Source organism: Hyla sarda, chromosome 9 (genome assembly GCF_029499605.1).
Source record: "Hyla sarda isolate aHylSar1 chromosome 9, aHylSar1.hap1, whole genome shotgun sequence".
In the NCBI taxonomy this organism is placed as follows: domain Eukaryota; kingdom Metazoa; phylum Chordata; class Amphibia; order Anura; family Hylidae; genus Hyla; species Hyla sarda.
In genome coordinates, this window is record NC_079197.1 from 37497200 (window position 1) to 37517416 (window position 20217).

The window sequence follows — 20217 nt, forward strand, 5'->3', positions numbered from 1 at the left end:
CGCTGACGATCACTCACCTGTCCCCAGCGTTCCGGACTGTTCTCATCAGGATCCCCTGCATCGCCGTTGCTCTTCGTCATCAAGTCACCACACACGCCGTTCGGTCATCCAATAGGAGTGGAGTGCACAGCGACGTGATGACGGCGATGAAGAGCGACGATCCCAAGCAGCAGAGATGGTCCAAAGTGGCGGGGACACCCCGGGGCTGCGGCGACAGCGATGGAGGGCGACATCCAGGGCAGCGGTGACGGTCCGGAGCGGCGGGGACAGGTGAGTATAACTTCCTATACTTTTCATTGCACGGATCCCTCAACATACGATGGTTTCAACTAATGATGGTTTATTTGGAACGAATTACCATCGTATGTTGAGGGATCACTGTACTAAATTAAGAAATGTAGTATTACATTGAGGCCTTTCAGTGGTATGGCTGAATATTAAGAGGTTTGGCTTTGGAATAAGGAGGGACAAGTAGCCTAAAAATGAAAAAAATGAAAAATCTAATAAAAAAGACCTGAAAGTAGACGCAACCCACGGTGGCATGTAACAAACTATTATCATGCACTTAGATTTTTGTTCATTGTCTTTATATTTTTAGATTAAAATCAAAGTAGACTTTTGTGGACAAGAAAATGTAAACCCGTGCATTGAATATTTCTACCACGAGATGGCGATGCTGCACACATCTGAAAGTGCTGTAAGAGTTTTGGAGCAGATTCATTTAGCATGAACTCAATTCCCCTTGTGGCTAGATTTAGAATTGTATGTAAAAAGTATCACTATGATATGAACCCAATTTAATGAGTATATGATTAAAATGCAAAATATCATTTTAGTATCTTTATTTTTACTTTTTTTTGTGATCTTAGCATGCACTGCTTATGGAGGATTTGTTGTTGGCAGAATTTTAAAAGAAGCCCTGGCTTTTACTACTCATTTGGGGCTTATCTGCCTTGTTTATTGGAATACTCTGGCTGGCATTGCTTATAAGGAGAATCCCGTGTTTGCAGGCATGGATCAGTAGATATTCCTATAAAATTTATGGGAATGTTTTATATTAGAAATAAAAATGGCATCTTCTTTTTCTTGACACTTGATTGTACATAAGTAGAATGTAAAATTGCATAAGGCATAATGTGAAGTCAAAACATGCTAAAGTAAACATGTTGCGTGACTTCTGCAAAGTGCATATTTAGGTCTGTTGAATAGGATATTTCTATTTGGATGCTCAGATTATTACAATCACGAACGTCCTGTTTAGGTTCATGAAGAAAATAATTTTAACAACTCTAGAACATTCCCTGAGACAGGATGACATACCGTATATACTCGAGTATAAGCCGAGTTTTTCAGCACAATTTTTTGTGCTGAAAACGCCCCCCTTGGCTTATACTCGAGTGAACTCTCCACCTGTCAATCCTTTCTCAGTGGTCTTCAACCTGTAGACCTCCAGATGTTGCAAAACTACAACTCCCAGCATGCTGGGAGTTGTAGTTTTGAAACCTCTGGTGGTCCGCAAATTGAAGACCACTGCAGCCTTTGTCTTGACAACGCCGCACAGGGTATTTCATGCGCGTCCCTGTGCGTCATTGTCAAGACAACGTCACTAGTCCGGGGCAGGCCCGGAGCGGAGAATAGGGCCCCCCGGCGAAAATGGACATCCCGGAACGACTAACCCTCCCCACCGGATGGTCCCTGCAGCATAGATGGCCCGGACCAGCTCGCCCTTCCTTCCCACCGAGGGGAGGTGAGTAGAAAACTAAATGGGGGTCTGGATGATGACGAAGACCGCAGTGGTCTTCAACCTGCAGACCTCTAGAGGTTTCAAAACTACAACTCCCAGCATGCTGGGAGTTGTAGTTTTGCAACAACTGGAGGTCCATAGGTTGAAGACCACTGATGAAGGGATTGACAAGCGGTGATGATGAAGGGGGGGATGATGACGGGGGTCTGGATGATGATGAAGGCCGCAGTGGTCTTCAACCTGCGGACCTCCAGAGGTTTCCATACTACAACTCCCAGCATGCCCGGACAGCCGATGGGTGAAGGGATTGACAGGCGGTGATGATGAAGGGGATCTGGATAATGATGGGGGTCTGGATGATGACAGGGGGGGATGATGTATTTCCCACCCTAGGCGTATAGTCGAGTCAAAAATTTTTCCTGGGTTTTTGGGGCGAAATAGGGGCCTCGGCTTATATTTGGGTCAGCTTATACTCGAGTATATACGGTAATGGTTAAAGCATTTGAATGTTTTAAAAAAATATATACATTTTCAGAATGATCACATTTTTATAGTGGATCACTAGATATGTCAGTGATTGATCTATGATTTATTTTTATCATTTTTTTCTTATTTCAATATTTGAAGTTGAGAATGATAATAAAAAAAAAATCCAATGTCATAGAAGCCATCACACGTGCAAACCACAATCCCATAGGGTTTGTCTGGTGCCCTCCTTTTCTAAAGCTAAAATCTATGGGAAACTGTAATGTGCTATGTTCATGCTAAGGCTGGGTTCACACTTCATTTATGCAGTACGCCACAGCTATCCATAGTCACTCCGCCTAAAGGAAATTGAGTTATTTTCATGATCAAGTTCCAGGTTGAGAAAAACTATAGACTCTTTACTGATGTTTAACGTTATTTGAAGCCACATTTCTTAGAATTTAAAGGGGGAAATCTATCACATCCTGTGCAGTGGAAAAGTTGATCAGTTGCCCATAGCTACCAATCCGATTGCTTCTTTCATTTTTCAGAGGCCTTAAAGAAGCAATCTGATTGGTTGCTATGGGCAACTGGTCAACTTTTTCTCTGCACAGGTTTTGATACATCTCTGCTAAAGTGCCTACAAATTCAAGGGTAGTAAAACTACCTCACCATATGAGAAAAAAAATCTTCAATAAATCTTTTATAATATGGAATTTTGGAGGTCCATGTGGGGGAACTATGTATGTATAAGGACTCAAAGCCACCCATAAATAAGTTAGCATAACTCGGGCCGGCTCAGTCCCCATTGTGGTCCCGCACATCTTGTAGAATACCTCACCTTTTGATCTCCTTAGCTGCAGTTGGAAACAATAGTACATTGGCAAATGTAAGGGTTATTAATCTACATCCTAACGATGAGGTTTAATATGAGAAACATAGTTTGTCAAGGTATTTAAGATCCATACATAAAGGAGAGTTTGGTAATATTAAAGGAGTAGTCCGGCGTGCACTTTCCTCATTTTATCCCGTCCTGGCTGCAAAATGAAAGAAAACACACTTTCTCTTACCTGCCAACGAGCCCCCGGAGCTCCGGTACACTCCGGTACAGGTGTTCGGTCCCCGGGCTGTATTCTTCTTACTTCCTGTTAGTCCGGCACGTCACACGGAGCTTCAGCCTATCACCGGCCGCAGCGATGTCCCGCCTCAGCTGGTGATAGGCTGAAGCTCCGTGTGACGTGCCGGACTAACAGGAAGTAAGAAGAATACAGCCCGGGGACCGAACACCTGTACCGGAGTGTACCGGAGCTCCGGGGGCTCGTTGGCAGGTAAGAGAAAGTTTTTTTTTCTTTTATTTTGCAGCCCGGACGGGATAAAATGAGAAAAGTGCGCGCTGGACTATTCCTTTAAGGTTGCACCCATTGAATAGATTCCACATCTAGACAACAGGCAATTGATGCTGAAAAAGAGAGAGACCTTCTGGATATTCAAATTGTGTTGTCTGGCACCAGAAGAGTGAAATGAAAATGTACTATGTAAGTAAACTCTGACCACCTACACTGCAAACTTTAGTCACCTACCCAGTGAATCAAGCTAAGTATCCTGCTCTCCTGGACACGTACCCCTACCTGAGCATCCTACTTAAACTACTGCCCCTTGCTGACTTAAGTGTTCCATAATAGTGCTGAGCGTGAATATTCAAAATACGAATTTTTACCTGGAATATCGGCACTTCGCGATTTTGCGAATATTTAGAATATGGCGATATATATTCGTAATATTTTTTTCTTTTTCTTCACAGCACACATCACAATATAATGTGTAAATAAAAAAGTGATCATCTCTCCCTGCTTCCAGCTTGTGGTCCAATGAAGGCTCTAATATTATTTACTGTGTGAGTTGGTGTGGAGCGCGAATATTTCACACATGCAAATATTCACAAATATTGGCACTTCCAGAGGACACTGATCCCTCCCTTTTTTTAGGTGAAAGATATAATCACGCATGCGCACTATGCAAATTTCATTACAAATTTTCACATAGAAAAATAAGGGAATGAACATAGCGAATATGCAAATTTCACGAACATAGGATGAATATTCATCCATATATTCGGGAAATATTGCGAATTTGAATATAGCCCATGCCGCTCATCACTACTCCATAGTAGTCCAACCCTCTCTTTGTGCACCAAAGGGACACTGCTTATCTGTGCTCTTCTCACATCCAGGAACCATTCCTGCCAAAGCATTGCCAACCAATTTTTTTAAACGCCACAGTTGAACCCCCAGCACCGTATTTTTTAAACAGGGAACCTTCAACTGTTGCAAAACTACAACTCCCAGCATGCCTGCACAGTCATTAAATAACCCTGAGAATTTGCAATAGATTTTACAATATATCTCCCTTTTTTTAAAGGCAGATTTGATGCGCAGGATTTGATGCACAGGATTTTTTGCTACAGATTTCAATGTAAACTAAACGACTGAGCACAGCTTCTGATCTGCAGTTAAAAATCCTGCTCATCAAATCTGCACAGGATCCTGTACGTGTGAACATACCCTAAAACAAATTTTTGCTATTGCACTCCTTATGAAAAAAAATAAAAAAAATCTTTCTAATGTACTTTGTTTAAAAAATGAAGTTTTCTATGTTTTGTGTTTTAAAAAAGCTGCCACTAGGTGTCTCCCTACTTGTTCAGAGCAAATTTCCCCCATCTCTTGCACAGACTTTGGACTCCTGCTGGCCTGGCAGAAGTCCAAAATCAGGAAATGCAGTCTGGAGGGCTGAGGGATGTGTATGCAGCCTTAGCTAATCATAGCTCATCTCACACTGAACTGCTCTGGGCTGTGTGTAGCAGAGTGAGGCAGGAAGTTCTCCCCTGTATGGCTTCAGATGATGTCACGCCTTCTGGGTAATGCCCCTTCCCAGTCTGTGAATCTGACTGAGACTGGGCAGAAAGTACAGAGCAATATCAAGGAAACAAAAAAATTATAAAAAATAAAAGCAGGGGGGGGGGGTTATCATGATGGCGGCAGTGAACTGGGAGGATTATAAAATTTAACAAGATCATGAGAGGTACTCTTTAAAATCTGCTTTAAATTTGGTAAGTAAATGTCGACAAAAAATCTATATATCTGCATGACATCCCCCTAGAGCAATGACAGAGAGATCTATGACAGATGCAGACAGGACATCATTTGTAACGAAAGGAGCATCATACAGGAACATAACTGTTATCCTTTTACATGGCATGTTACAACACATGTTGTTTTGGCTTTAAACTAATATGTAGTGGTGCCATACTCTATTAGTCATCTTGGATTTATTGCACACAGTAAATGTACTGTACAAAAAAACTACCAAAAATTACGATGTCACTACAGTTAGAGGTTGTTTATCCATCTTTTCTACTTTGTAGCAATTGGCAAATGACAGATATGGCAACCATAGTTACCTGTTCCCAATCCGTGCTCCCATTCTCTATCTTCCTCCGTATCTTCTGTCCAGGGGCCAACGTGGAGCATGGGCAAAGCTTCCTAACGTCACCGCTGCTGTTCTCTGCTGGGTCCCGTTGATAGCAAACAGCAGTGGCGATGTCAGGAAACTTCTCTTATTCTCCAAGTCGCCCTCGGAATAGAAGATACGGAGAAAGATAGCGGGAGAATGGGAGCACAGAGTGGGGTGAGGTAAGAATGGTTATGATCAGTGTCACCTGCGCTACCTGTCTGTACCAATAGGTTAGTGCAGGTGATACCGATGACAGATTTTCTTTAATACGTTTGAAACATTTTGGCATTGTTAAACATACCTCAAACAAAAGTAGTTTGCTTTTAAAGAATGTGTTTTTCCAGGTGGAGGAAAAACTTATGGATTCACCTTGTAATTTGCATTTCAAAAACAAATAGTGGTCTAAGTCTAAGAATGCAGATTATTCTAGAGCTACAAGGTAAAAAGCTTACAGAGCTTACTGAGCTGCAACATGGCCCCAACAAGAGAGTTGTTAAAGGATTCAATGGAAAGAATTGTAAAACTCTTTCAGTGACGCAATCCAACATGAAGATGTTGGTTGTTCCCAGTCAACTGTGTGTAAAATCCAGTGCATTAGGATAAAAACTCAAAGCAATATGTCTAACTGATAGAAGCAGAAGTGTTTTTGAGAAAACTGTAAGAAATCAGCTGAATGAAATTGGATATACATATAGAAAAGCCAAATGAAAACCTAAACAGATCAAAACAAGATTACAGTGGGTAAAGGTAAGAAGTTAGAGTGTAGTTTTGGAGGAAACTAATATACAGAGATCAATTTCCAATCCACATGGACCAAGGAGATGATGCTAGAACTTTTGTCTGGAGTTGTTCTAATGAAACATATAAAGATGATGCCTGAAGAAGACAGTCATGTTTCCCATCATCTATGATATTGGTTTGTATGTGAGGCAAAATACAGGAAGAGTGTGGTGGCATCTCCTGAAAAAGGCCATTTTGCTATGGGCCCCTTCATTTTCTATGTACAATACCGCTTGCGAGCATAAGATTGCATCCTTCAATATCTAAAATACATTTTTCAAGTCTTTGCACTTAGTTGCTTGATACACAAATTGTAGAATTCACTCTGGGAAGAAGGATATATAAAGAAGCTTTCTGACACCTATTTTCAGAGTTATCTTTTCTTCCATGTCAGTGTCTGACTGCAAACAGAAGACTTAGAACATTTGAGGTGGGGTGGGGTGGGGGGGGAGGTATTGCTCTTCCCATGTACAGAGAAGGGTGCTGGCTGGCTGAAGAGAGGTCTTTCGTTGTGGGAAAGTAACATTTCTCCATGAGGAGAGCATAATAATGATTCATTCATGCTCCACATTCATTCATGCTCCACCTCGGACTTGGGAAAGAAGCCACTTTTTGGTGGGAACATTATTTCTTTGGTCCTACACCAATAGGTCTCTCTGCAGCCAGCTAGGACCCTGATCTGTGACAACAGCCAAAAAACAGCTGTCTACAGACTGGTAATCTCTCCTTCTGCAGAGTTGTCTGGCTTGGCTGAAATCATGTTCTAAGGCTTCTTATCAGAATCAGAATGACTTAAATGGAAAGCCACTTCCAAAAAAAAAGGGATATTAAAGGGGTAATCCAGCCTTACACATCTTATCCCCTATCCAAAGGATAAGGTATAAGATGTCTGATCGCAGGGGTCCCACCGCTGGGATTCCCACAATCTTGGTGCAGCTCCGGCATTCTGTGCTGGGCGCTGCCTCCAAGACCATGACATGATGTCACAGCCACACCCCCTCATGACACCACACCACCTCCATTCATGTCTATGGCTGTCTTGGGAGCTGCACCGAGATCGCGGGGTCCCAGTGGTGGGATCCCAGCGATCAGACATCTTATCTACTATCTTTTGGGATCCTATGGGATTCAAGACAGTCAGAACTGAGAATGTATTATTTAATAACTGTATGCAGACTTTCTGCACACAAGCCATTTTTATTTATATTTTTTAATGGGGGCAGGGGAGTGATATTTAGTTTTTCCCTCAGGCATCAGAAAAATTAGAATTGACCCTGTAAGTGTGAATTTACCCTTATTATACACGAGCTGTTAGTAGGTATTGCCACGAGGTGGAAGATAAGAGCAATGACTGTCATGGGAAAAATGTAGTCAGTTTAGCTCAGCCCATAACATGTTCGTATTCCCCAAAGAGAATGAATGGATTATTGGGTGCGTTTACATACTGCCACTCCATTCAGTCAGGAAAAATTGCTCTTCATTTTTTTGTATCGGTGGGTGTTCCAGTGTTTGTACCACTACCAGCCAGCTATTTATCTATTGTTCTGTAGATAGGAGATGACTTTTGATCTTGGGATAACACCTGTATTTTTTATAATGCACTAATGCACCATTTTACATTTATTTTTTTAATTTTATTTATTGTTATCACATAGACAAATCAGAGGTTAATAAATTCTGCTAAACCTCTGTCTCTTTTTCATAGCTCTGTGTAGATAGTTGGCTGATAATTTTTAAATGACATTTTTGCATTCTGAAGAGGGGAAACACATTGATATTACAAAGCATTTATGTTCCTGAAACAGATCTAGCAATAAATTACATAAGAAATACCAGATCTACACTTTTATAGGGGACTCACAAAAGACATTTCCTACAGGAAACCAATGCATGGAAATCTAATTTGCATTATGTTTAGTTATCTGGAAATAATACATATTAGCTCAATGAGGAGTCTCCCCGATGGGGATCATTTAGGGATTTAAGTTTTTAGCTTTTAGACAGTAGAGGGCCTTTTTAATAGGGAACAGTATATAAGCTCTTTGCTATTCAATAGCTTATCACGGCATGCCACTCCTTACATCACTTAAAGAGTTATTTCTAGAGAAGAAATTTTTCAAATCTTCTGTTGCCAAAAGTTTATACAGATTTGTAGATTACTTCTATTTAAAAAAAATAAAAAAATAGAAAACCTCTAGCCTTCCAGTACTTATCAGCTGCGGTATGCTGCAGAGAAAGTTGTGCAGTTCTTTTACAGTGCTCTCTGCTGCCACCTCTGTCTGTGTCATGAACTGTCAGAAGTAGGAGAGATTTGCTCTAGGGGTTTACCCCTTATCTAGAAAGTTCCTGACACAGACAGAAATGGCAGCAGAGAGCACAATGCATTGTAATGTCCGTTTATTTGTTTTTGTATTTTTCTGTTTAGGTGTGTATTCACACACTAGGATGTTCAGAGCAGTTTTCTATTCTCCCTGGATAGGGAATGGGATAGGGAATGGTTAATGCTCTAAATGAATGAGAACTCGGGTGTGTCTATCTTAAAGGGGTACTCCGGTGCTTACACATCTTTTCCCCTATCCAAAGGATAGGGGATAAGATGCCTGATCGCGGGACCCCCGGGATCATGCACGCGGCACCCCGGTTGTAATCAGTCCCCGGAGCGTGTTCGCTCCGGGACTGATTACCGGCAACTACAGGTGTCACGCTCCGACCCTCAATGCAAGTCTACGGGAGGGGTGTGACAGCTATCATGCCCCCTCCCGTAGGCTTACATTGAGGTGCGGAGCGTGACATCACACGGGGGCGGAGGCGTGACGTCACACGCCGCCCGCTCTGTAGTCGCCGGTAATCAGTCCCGGAGTGAACATGCCCCGGGGACTGATTACAAACGGGGTGCCGCGTGCATGATCCCGGGGGTCCCCAGCGGCAGGACTGCCACGATCAGGCATCTTATCCCCTATCCTTTGGATAGGGGATAAGATGTCTAAGCACCGGAGTACCCCTTTAACCCCTTAAGGACTCAGCCCATTTTGGCCTTAAGGACTCAGACAATTTAATTTTTACGTTTTCATTTTTTCCTCCTCGCCTTCTAAAAATCATAACTCTTTTATATTTTCATCCACAGACTAGTATGAGGGCTTGTTTTTTGCGCGACCAGTTGTCCTTTGTAATGACATCACTCATTATATCATAAAATGTATGGCGCAACCAAAAAACACTATTTTTGTGGGGAAATTAAAACGAAAAACGCAATTTTGCTAATTTTGGAAGGTTTTGTTTTCACACCGTACAATTTCTGGTAAAAATTACATGTGTTCTTTATTCTGAGGGTCAATACGATTAAAATGATACCCATTATTATATACTTTTATATTATTGTTGCGCTTAAAAAAAATCACAAACTTTTTAACCAAATTAGTACGTTTATAATCCCTTTATTTTGATGACCTATAACTTTTTTATTTTTCAGTATAAGCGGCGGTATGGGGGCTCATTTTATGCGCCATGATCTGTACTTTTTTTGATACCACATTTGTATATAAAAAACTTTTAATACATTTTTTATAATTTTTTTTTTAATAAAATGTATTAAAAAAGTAGGAATTTTGGACTTTTTAAAATTTTTTTCGTTCACGCCGTTCACCGTACGGGATAATTAACATTTTATTTTAATAGTTCGGACATTTACGCACGCGGCGATACCAAATATGTCTATAAAAAATGTTTTTTACGCTTTTTGGGGGTAAAATAGGAAAAAACGGACGTTTTACTTTTTTATTGGGGGAGGGGATTTTTCACTTTTTTTTTACTTTTACTTTTACATTTTTTTACATTTTTTTTTACACTTGAATAGTCCCCATAGGGGACTATTCATAGCAATACCATGATTGCTAATACTGATCTGTTCTATGTATAGGACATAGAACAGATCAGTATTATCGGTCATCTCCTGCTCTGGTCTGCTCGATCACAGACCAGAGCAGGAGACGCCGGGAGCCGCACGGAGGAAGGTGAGGGGACCTCCGTGCGGCGTTATGAATGATCGGATCCCCGCAGCAGCGCTGCGGGCGATCCGATCGTTCATTTTAATCGCGAACTCCCGCAGATGCCGGGATCTGTATTGATCCCGGCACCTGAGGGGTTAATGGCGGACGCCCGCGAGATCGCGGGCGTCGGCCATTGCCGGCGGGTCCCTGGCTGCGATCAGCAGCCGGGATCAGCCGCGCATGACACGGGCATCGCTCCGATGCCCGCGGTTATGCTTAGGACGTAAATGTACGTCCTGGTGCGTTAAGTACCACCTCACCAGGACGTACATTTACGTCCTGCGTCCTTAAGGGGTTAAGTCAGACTTCTCCTGCATTCAGTGCTGGTTATTGAGTGCAATACTCTTTGTCTACTTGTGCAATAATTCTTCTATGATGTCTGTGCATTAAGCTTCTATGTCTGCTAGAGCATTTACCTTGTATTTATCTTGTAATATTTTATCAGAGTTTTCATCCATGGTCAATTAGTCTTGTTTAGTAGATTTTAGTCTGTGTTTCATTAGTCGGGTTTTTAGGATTGTATTTCCATTCAGCTATGTCGCTGTTCACACTGTGATTTTTCTTGTATCTGTTTTTGGAGTTTTTGTAACAAGACATCCCTGTGACCTTTTAATGGGAATCTGGGGAATTGAGATTTAGTACACGATATCTCCGTGCTACGTGGAGGACTCTGGAAGATTGAGTTCTAGTAACAAGACGTTCCTGTGTTTTCTGGAGGTTTCTGGGGGATTGAGTTTTATTCCTCTTTGTTCTTGGAGTCTTTGCTGACTCATGCAAAATGAACAGAGTATCGAGAGAGCTGGCACTGTTGTGGGAAAATGTCCCCTTTGATGCTGAGGGAAACACTAGTGGTGCAAGTGGACGGATAATGAGGCAGATGGGGTGCAGTCATGTGAAAAAACGTTGCAGCTAATGAGACATGATAGAAGGGGACAAAAGACGCACTCACCCGGTTTCATGCCAAAGAAGGTGTAGGTTTATTCCAAATGATACACGGAGGTGTGCAGCTCGGGTCGGGAAGAAGAGAAAGCAAAAGCTCAGCCGAGCTCGTGGAACGACGGACCCGGTTTGCGGGATCTCCGCTTGCTGACTCATGCATTTCCCAGTCTTGTGTTCTGGATCTAATTTGTTTGTTAGTTATCTGTTTCCAGTGTGAACAGTGTTCTATATTTATAGCCTGTTTGGTTGATCTGATCTTTGTCCTTTGTGCTTGTATCTGTTTGTGAACAGTGTCCTATGTTCCTAATCAGTTTGCCTGTTTATATTCTGCCCTGTTAGTATTTTTATCCTGTCTGGTATATCTGGTTGTCTGGTAGTTCTCCTGTTTCTGGCCTATGACCGAATATGTTTATTATTTGTTTTACGGTTTTACGCCACTACACTTTAGCGCAGGCAGGGACCGGCTCCAAGTTGTCGATTCACCGCTTACAGTGTATGTGCAAGTAGGCAAGGAGAGTGTTTTTAGGGTTCTTTTAGGGCTCACTCTCCCTGTCCCCAGTCGGTCCTGACAGCCATTTTAGAAAGAATTGCAGCAGCTGATAAGTACTAGAAGACTTGGGTTTATTTTAATAGAGGTAATTTACAAATCTATGTAAAGCAAAGAAGTGATATTCGGCACTGCTATTATAGGCTCTGGCGGGCAGTCGTGTATGACGCTTGTACGGAGAAGTATAGTTAGAGATGTGGTGGTGCTCTGATACTTGGCAAAAAGTTCATATCTTCAAAAGGCAATGAAGGAATAGAATGAATCGGCAACTCACCAGTCTTCTCTTCTGAAAAAGTTCCTTTATTCAAAACATACTCACAGCATGAAATGCAAATAGGGAGAGGGATCGGTGCAGGGGGGGTAAAATGTAGTAGGCGACAGATTCTGTTTCACTCGTTATACGAGCTTCATCCGGCCAGATGGCCGGATGAAGCTCGTATAACGAGTGAAACAGAATCTGTCGCCTACTACATTTTACCCCCCCTGCACCGATCCCTCTCCCTATTTGCATTTCATGCTGTGAGTATGTTTTGAATAAAGGAACTTTTTCAGAAGAGAAGACTGGTGAGTTGCCGATTCATTCTATTCCTTCATTGCCTTTTAATTTACAAATCTGTATAACTTTATGGCACCAGTTATTTTTTTCCCCTCTGGAATACCCTTTTAAACACTTTACAAGGGGAACTATTGGCCTTTATGTACAGTCAAATAGACATTAGAATGCTGAAAGCTGTCTATACTGTATTTTGTGTGTTCACTCCAATATAAAGCTGATAGTGTTTGCATATTAACATTTTTATTACTTTAATTGTAAACTTCTTGTCTAATATTATGGTCCAGATTTAATAATGACCAGTCTTCTGCCAGACTTTTGAAGCCCAGAACCATTGAAGGAAATCTGTCATCAGTGTCACCTGCACCTGCTCTAATCTGTCGGTACTTATTTTGTCCCGTTCCGAGCTGTCTTTCTCAGGCAATCCTCTTCGGTATCTTCAGCTCTGGGCCTGACTTGGAGCATGGGCGGAGCTCAGTGATGTCTCCGCTACTGTTCTCTTCTAGGTCCTGCTGCTAGTAAACAGCAGTGGTGACGTCACTAAGCGCAGACCATGCTCCAACTCGTGCCCTGTACCGACGGGTTAGTGCAGGTGACACTAATGACAGATTTCCTTTAATGTGACAAAGCCAAACAAACTCTCTCTTTGCCACCAAAGTGAGTGTGTAGGTCCTGCTCCAATCTCTTGTCCTGGAAGCAAGCAGAAGAAAGGAGCACAAGGAGACGATGCAGATGACAATGGAACTGCAACAGGACCTGTGAGGGATCATCGCTGGGTAAGTATATGTATTTTTATTTTTCAGCACAAGCTTTATATAAATGATTCTAAAACGTTGGAATACCCCTTTAAATACATTCTTCTTGGCACTCTTACATATTGCACTCTGTTAATACTGGCTGGCTTTGCATTGCTTATCTGCCCTGATATAAGGGGTGCACAGTATACTGCTGGGATATCACAGACACTTTTTGCTGCAAACCTAAAACCTTTCTTTTATTACCCTGAGGTATAATACCCTTGATGGATACTGGCACTTTAAGTGATACACAAGCATACAAGTTGCAGTCTGTAGACGAGGTACATGACTTGTTGGTTTCTGACACTTGGTGGACACTGTATCCTAATCAGTGAATTTGAAGGACAGTTTCATAAACATATAAAAACTTTCTGCAGGTCTTAAAGTGGTAGATGGCTCTTGCCCTTAAGTTTCATGCCTTTGTAGGCTTATGGGAAGCTTCTCTTTACCACACCATGGCCTGCCTATGCATTGTTCATAGGGTTGCAGAAACCACTTGTCTACGAGGTATGGGCACCACAAGGGGTATCAACAGCAGCTACTTAAGTCATTAACTTTTCAGATTTACCTTGACCAGACCAGTTGCATGCCTGTGCGTTGCTCTACGTTGCAGGCCAACAGCACTTTCAGATATACAGAGAGCAGTTTCCTTTTACGCAGTTAAAGTTCATAGTTCCTCACAGTCTTTCTCAGAGACAAAGACTTTCAAAGTACCATATCATTTTTTTTTAACAATGCACTATTAAATGCACAGCAACTTTGAAATGTACATTCCTTGCCTCTTGCCCCCTTCTCTACTTTACAGTAGAGAGGTTACCGCAGGTCTGTCCCTCTCTAGTGGTATCACCTGTACGCGGAATCTCTTATTCCTTTACTTCATACACTTTCTTGCCACACACTTTCTCTGTTATTTTGATTCTCTAACACTCCTTATCATGGGCATTGAATCCTTTTTCTAACTTGTTGGAGGCTGAACAATTGCTATATACATTTTATTTTTTTGGCTGTGGGCTACTACATAGAAAAACACAGTGTTCAGCCTTTTCCTTTGCAGCAAACCACACAAATGTAGGCCAAAAGGAGTCTGTCAGGTGAGTAGGAGCTTCCTATAAACCTGGGGCATATATTGCATGTGTTTTCCAAAAATGATATAAACAAACCTTGGCCTGACTCACTAATTAGAGGAGTGAACACTAAAAGCAAACCATAAAGTCATCCCTAATCATGATAATAAAAGCAAAGAAACATATATTCAGCTCACAACGTGGGAGAGTCAGAATCACACTGATATCCACATGTGCAGTGGTTTGATCCAATGGAAGAAAGTAGTCTAGATTTGCCAATGTTGGATAAAACTTCTAGCTTTTATTTAATCCATTAAAATATACCCAGTCTCAAGCAGAAAAACATAGCACAGCTTGACACATTTCGTGGTTATTCATTTAATCATAAGCCACTTATGATTAAGTGGGCAACCCCAAACACATCAGCTGCATGTTTTTCTGATTGAGACTGTGTATATTATTAATGAATTGTGTTGAGCGTGAATATTCTAAATGCTAATTTTTACCGCAAATATCTGCACTTCGCGATTTCACTAATATTTTGAATATAGAAATATATATATTCGCAATGATTAATATTTGTTTTTTTTTCTTCACAATACACATCACAACAATGATATGTACTGTGTAAAAAAAAAAAAAAAAGTGATCATCCCTCCCTGCTTCCAGCTTGTGGACCAAAGAAGGCTCCAATATTATATACTGTGTGAGTCAGTGTGGAGCGAGAATATTTTGTATCGAATATGCAAATATTCGTGAATAGCGGCACTTCCAGAGGATACTGATCCCTCCCTTCTTTTAGGTGAAAAATACAATTGCGCATGCGCACTATGCAAATTTCATTACGAATTTTTGCATAAAAAAGGGAATAAACATAGTGAATATGTGAATTTCAAGAACATAGGAAGAATACTCGTCCATATATTCGCAAAATCACTACAGTCATGGCCGTAAATGTTGGCACCCCTGAAATTTTTCAAGAAAATGAAGTATTTCTCATAGATAATGATTGCAGTAACACATGTTTTGCTATACACATGTTTATTCCCTTTGTGTGTATTGGAACTAAACCAAAAAAAGGGAGAAAAAAAAGCTAATTGGACATAATGTCACACCAAACTCCAAAAATGGTCTGGACAAAATTATTGGCGCCCTTAACTTGATATTTGGTTACACACACTTTGGGAAAAAAATTACTGAAATCAGTGGCTTCCTATAACCATCAATAAGCTTCTTACACCTCTCAGCCAGAATGTTGGACCACTCTTCCTTTGCAAACTGCTCCAGGTCTCTCTTATTGGAAGGCGCCTTTTCCCAACAGCAATTTTAAGATCTTTCCACAGGTGTTCAATGGGATTTAGATGTGGACTCATTGCTGGCCACTAAAGAACTCTCCAGCGCTTTGTTGCCATCCATTTATGGGTGCTTTTTGATGTATGTTTGGGGTCATTGTCCTGTTGAAAGAACCAAGATCTTGGAAGCAAACCCAGCTTTCTGACACTGGGATGTACAATGCGACCCAAAATCCATTGGTAATCCTCAGATTTCATGATGCCTTGCACACATTCAAGGCACCCAGTGCCAGAGGCAGCAAAACAACCCCAAAACATCATTGAACCTCCACCATATTTCACTGTAGTTACTGTGTTCTTTTCTTTGTAGGCCTCATTCTGTTTTCAGTAAACAGTAGACTGATGTGCTTTACCAAAAAGCCCTATCTTGATCTCATCTGTCCACAAGACGCTTTCCCAGAAGGATTTTGGCTTACTCAAGTTCATTTTGGCAAAAGGTAATCTTGCTTTTTCATGTCTCTGTGTCAGCAATGGGGTCCACCTGGGTCTCCTGCCATAGCGTTTCATTTCATTTAAATGTCAATGGATAGTTCACCTCTGAGCCTGCGGGACAGCTTGAATATCTTTGGAACTTGTTTGAGGATGCTTATCCACCATTCCTGCATTGACACCTTTCATAAATTTTTCTCTTCCATCCACGCCCAGGGAGATTAGCTACAGTGCCATGGGTTACAAACTTCTTGATAATATTGCGCACTGTGGACAAAAGCAAATCTAGATCTCTGGAGATGGACTTGTAACCTTGAGATTGTTGATATTTTTCCACAGTTTTGGTTCTCAAGTCCTCAGACAGTTCTCTCTTCCTCTTTCTGTTGTCCATGCTTAGTGTGGCACACACAGAAAAACAATGCAAAGACTAAGGGAACTTCTCTCCTTTTTATCTGCTTTCAGGTGTGATTTTTATATTTCCCACACCTGTTACTTGCCCCAGGTGAGTTAAAAGGAGCTTCACATGCTTGAAACAATCTTATTTTTCCACAATTTTGAAAGGGTGCCAATAATTTTGTCCAGCCCATTTTTGGAGTTTGCTGTGACATTGTGACATGTCCAATTCGCTTTTTTTCCTTAATTTTTTGGTTAAGTTCCAATACACACAAAGGGGATAAACATTTGTATAGCAAAACATGTGTTACTGCAATCCTTTTCTGTGAGAAATACTTCATGTTCTTGAAAAATGTCAGGGGTGCCAACATTTATGGCCATGACTGTATGAATGAATTAAATAAAAGCTAGAAGTTTTATCCAACCTTGGAAACGCTGGACTACTTCTATTGTATTAAACCACTTATCATGGTATCCTACCACAATGCTATTTTTTTTTTACCAGTTTTCTTTTGAAGTCAGACTACTGCTATATTCTGAAAGTTAAACATCTCATAAGCAGGATGGGGAAAGCTCATGGTGGCCAAGGCAGGGATTTCAGAATGTTCGTCCCTTAGTCCCTAAAGGCTGTGTCCGACATTGTAGCCTTCAGCCCTATTCACTTGAATTCATTAGAATATAGGATCGCTTACCAGGCATCTGTGATTGATGGCGTTGTGTAGTCATTTCCAGAGAAGATACATAAAATGTGAAAAAAAAGGAGAGAAATGTGTTAATATTTATAACTGACTGTAAATATAAGAGAATCTAACAATACATTTGTCACCTTAAAGTTCAAGATTTCTATATAGGGGGATATTTTCTTATTGAAGTCTCACTCAACAAAGGAAACGTTGGGCAATGTGTAGGAAATTTAACACACATGCGTTGTCATACTGAGATGTCTTGTTACATGAATACTTTTTTATGTTTGACTTTTGGTAAAGGCACTGTAGATTTGTTTTCTAGGGCACCTTGGCGATGTCACAGTTTCAGTGGTTAGGGTCATAATACAGTCAGCTACTGCAGTGTGTGCATTTTTGTGGTTTCCTTTGTTTTCTACTTTTTAAGTAATACACAAGTGTGAAGAAACAAGTCTTTACATAAACCAGAAGTCTGTGTACATGTCTCAACATGTATTTTGGCCTTTTACATGTACAAAGCTGTTTGGTTTCTACACAGTTTCAGTTCAAGAAAATGAGACTAGTAACAGAAAATGAGACTAGTAACCCCAAATGAGAGTTTATCGCATTTCACAAAACTTTCATTGGTGCTAGTGAGAAGAGTGTATTGCATTTTTAAGGAGTGCTTTTCACCAAATAAAACTTTTAATATAGTGTTCCTTGTGTAATTAGCATACACTTTCCCATTCTCTTGCTTTCAAAATTATCAATATAAATGTTTAAAATATAATAGAAAAAACGGCCACTAGGTGGCTCTGTTCTGTTCCTTGCCCCAATTAATACAGGGAGTTTGGTCTCCCGGCCTGGAAGGAGACCAAACTCAGAAAGTGCTTCTCTGCACTGAGCTTGATTGACAGCTGCACAGAGCCTCACTGAAAGATGCACAGAGCCTGAGGTATTCTATTCATCACAGCACTGCAACAATATGAGGGCGCAAGTGGTCCCCCAGCAGGCTTCAGTGATGCCATGCCTGTTGGGAGATTGCACTATGTGAGCAAGAATAAAGGTAAGATGCACAGCTTTTTAAGATCTGAAATTTTAGGTGTTAGTTTTGAGTGTTAGGAGTAGTTAGGGAAAATAGCCTGAGTTGGTTTAGAACAGTTTATTTGGGGACAGGTACTTTTTAAATTTTGGAAGCAATGCTATATAATGCTACTACAATTACTTCTACTACTACAACAACTACTACTACTACTACTAATAATAATAATTATAATAATTATAACAATACTCATTGACAAATGTTTAAAGGAGTAGTCCAGTGGTGACTCAGTGGTGAGCAACTTATCCCCTATCCTAAGGATAGGGGATAAGTTGCAGATCGCGGGGGGTCCGACCGCTGAGGCCCCCTGCGATCTCCTGTACGGAGCCCCGACAGCCCGCGGGAAGGGGGCGTGTCGACCTCCGCACGAGGCGGCGGCCAACACGCCCCCTCAATACAACTCTATGGCAGAGCCGAAGCGCTGCCTTCGGCAATCTCCGGCTCTGCCATTGAGATGTATTGAGGGGGCGTGTCGGCCGCCGCTTCGTGCGGGGGTCGACACCCGCTATCTGGGCGGAGAGCCGGGGCCCCGTACAGAGAGATCGCAGGGGGCCCCAGCGGTCGGACCCCCCGCGATCTCAAACTTATTCCCTATCCTTAGGATAGGGGATAAGTTTTTCACCACTGGACTACCCCTTTAAAGAGGTACACCACTGGAAAACATTTTTTTTTATTAACTGGTGCCAGAAAGTTAAAGAGATTTGTAAATTACTTCTATTAAGAAATCTTAATCCTTCCAGTACTTATGAGCTGCTGTATGATCCACAAGAAGTTCTTTTCTTTTTTAATTTCCTTTCTGTCTGACCACAGTGCTCTCTGCTGACATCTGTCCTTTTCAGGAACTGTCCGGAGCAGGATAGGTTTTCTATGGGGATTTGCTCCTACTCTGGACAGTTCCTAAAATGGACAGAGGTGTCAGCAGAGAGCACTGTGGTAAGACAGAAGGGATATTCAAAAAGAAAATAACTTCCTGTGAATTATACATCAGCTGATAAGAACTGTAAGGATTAAGATTTTTTAATAGAAGTAATTTACAAATCTGTTTAACTTACTGGCACCTGTTGATTTAAAAGAAAATGTTTTCCAGTGGAGTACCCCTTTAAAATATCTTATATCTCTTTTATATATATCTTAATAATATATTTGTGCCTCCTGAAACTTTTCCTATAGCATTGTTGTCAGTAGGCAATGGCCTGACCTTAACCCCTTAAGGACTCAGGGTTTTTCCGTTTTTGCACTTTCGTTTTTTCCTCCTTACCTTTTAAAAATCATAACCCTTTCAATTTTCCACCTAAAAATCCATAGTATGGCTTATTTTTTGCGTCGCCAATTCTACTTTGCAGTGACATTAGTCATTTTACCCAAAAATGCACGGCGAAACGGAAAAAAAAAGCCATTTTGTAACTTTTGGGGGCTTTCGTTTCTACGCAGTGCATATTTCGGTAAAAATGACACCTTATCATTATTCTGTAGGTCCATACGGTTAAAATGATACCCTACTTATATAGGTTTGATTTTGTCGCACTTCTGGAAAAAATCATAACTACATGCAGGAAAATTTATACGTTAAAAAATGTCATCTTCTGACCCCTATAACTTTTTTATTTTTCCACGTACAGGGCGGTATGAGGACTCATTTTTTGCGCCGTGATCTGAAGTTTTTATCGGTATGATTTTTGTTTTGATCAGACTTTTTGATCACTTTTTATTCATTTTTTAATGGAATAAAAAGTGACCAAAATACGCTTTTTGGACTTTGGAATTTTTTTGTGCGTATGCCATTGACCGTACGGCTTAATTAATGATACATTTTTATAGTTCGGACATTTACACA

General features: G+C 41.0%; 1 protein-coding gene across 1 annotated transcript in view; it reads right to left on the reverse strand.

The window, feature by feature from the left end:
- The window catches only part of TNFSF8 (TNF superfamily member 8), a 28899-nt gene extending 26153 nt beyond the window's left edge, over window positions 1–2746 (reverse strand). Inside the window, exon 1 of the mRNA XM_056539624.1 lies at window positions 2633–2746. Within this exon, the coding sequence (XP_056395599.1) occupies window positions 2633–2660 (28 nt within the window). The 5' untranslated portion in view covers window positions 2661–2746. The remainder of the gene's footprint in view (window positions 1–2632) is intronic.
- Between the last annotated feature and the right edge of the window lie 17471 nt (window positions 2747–20217).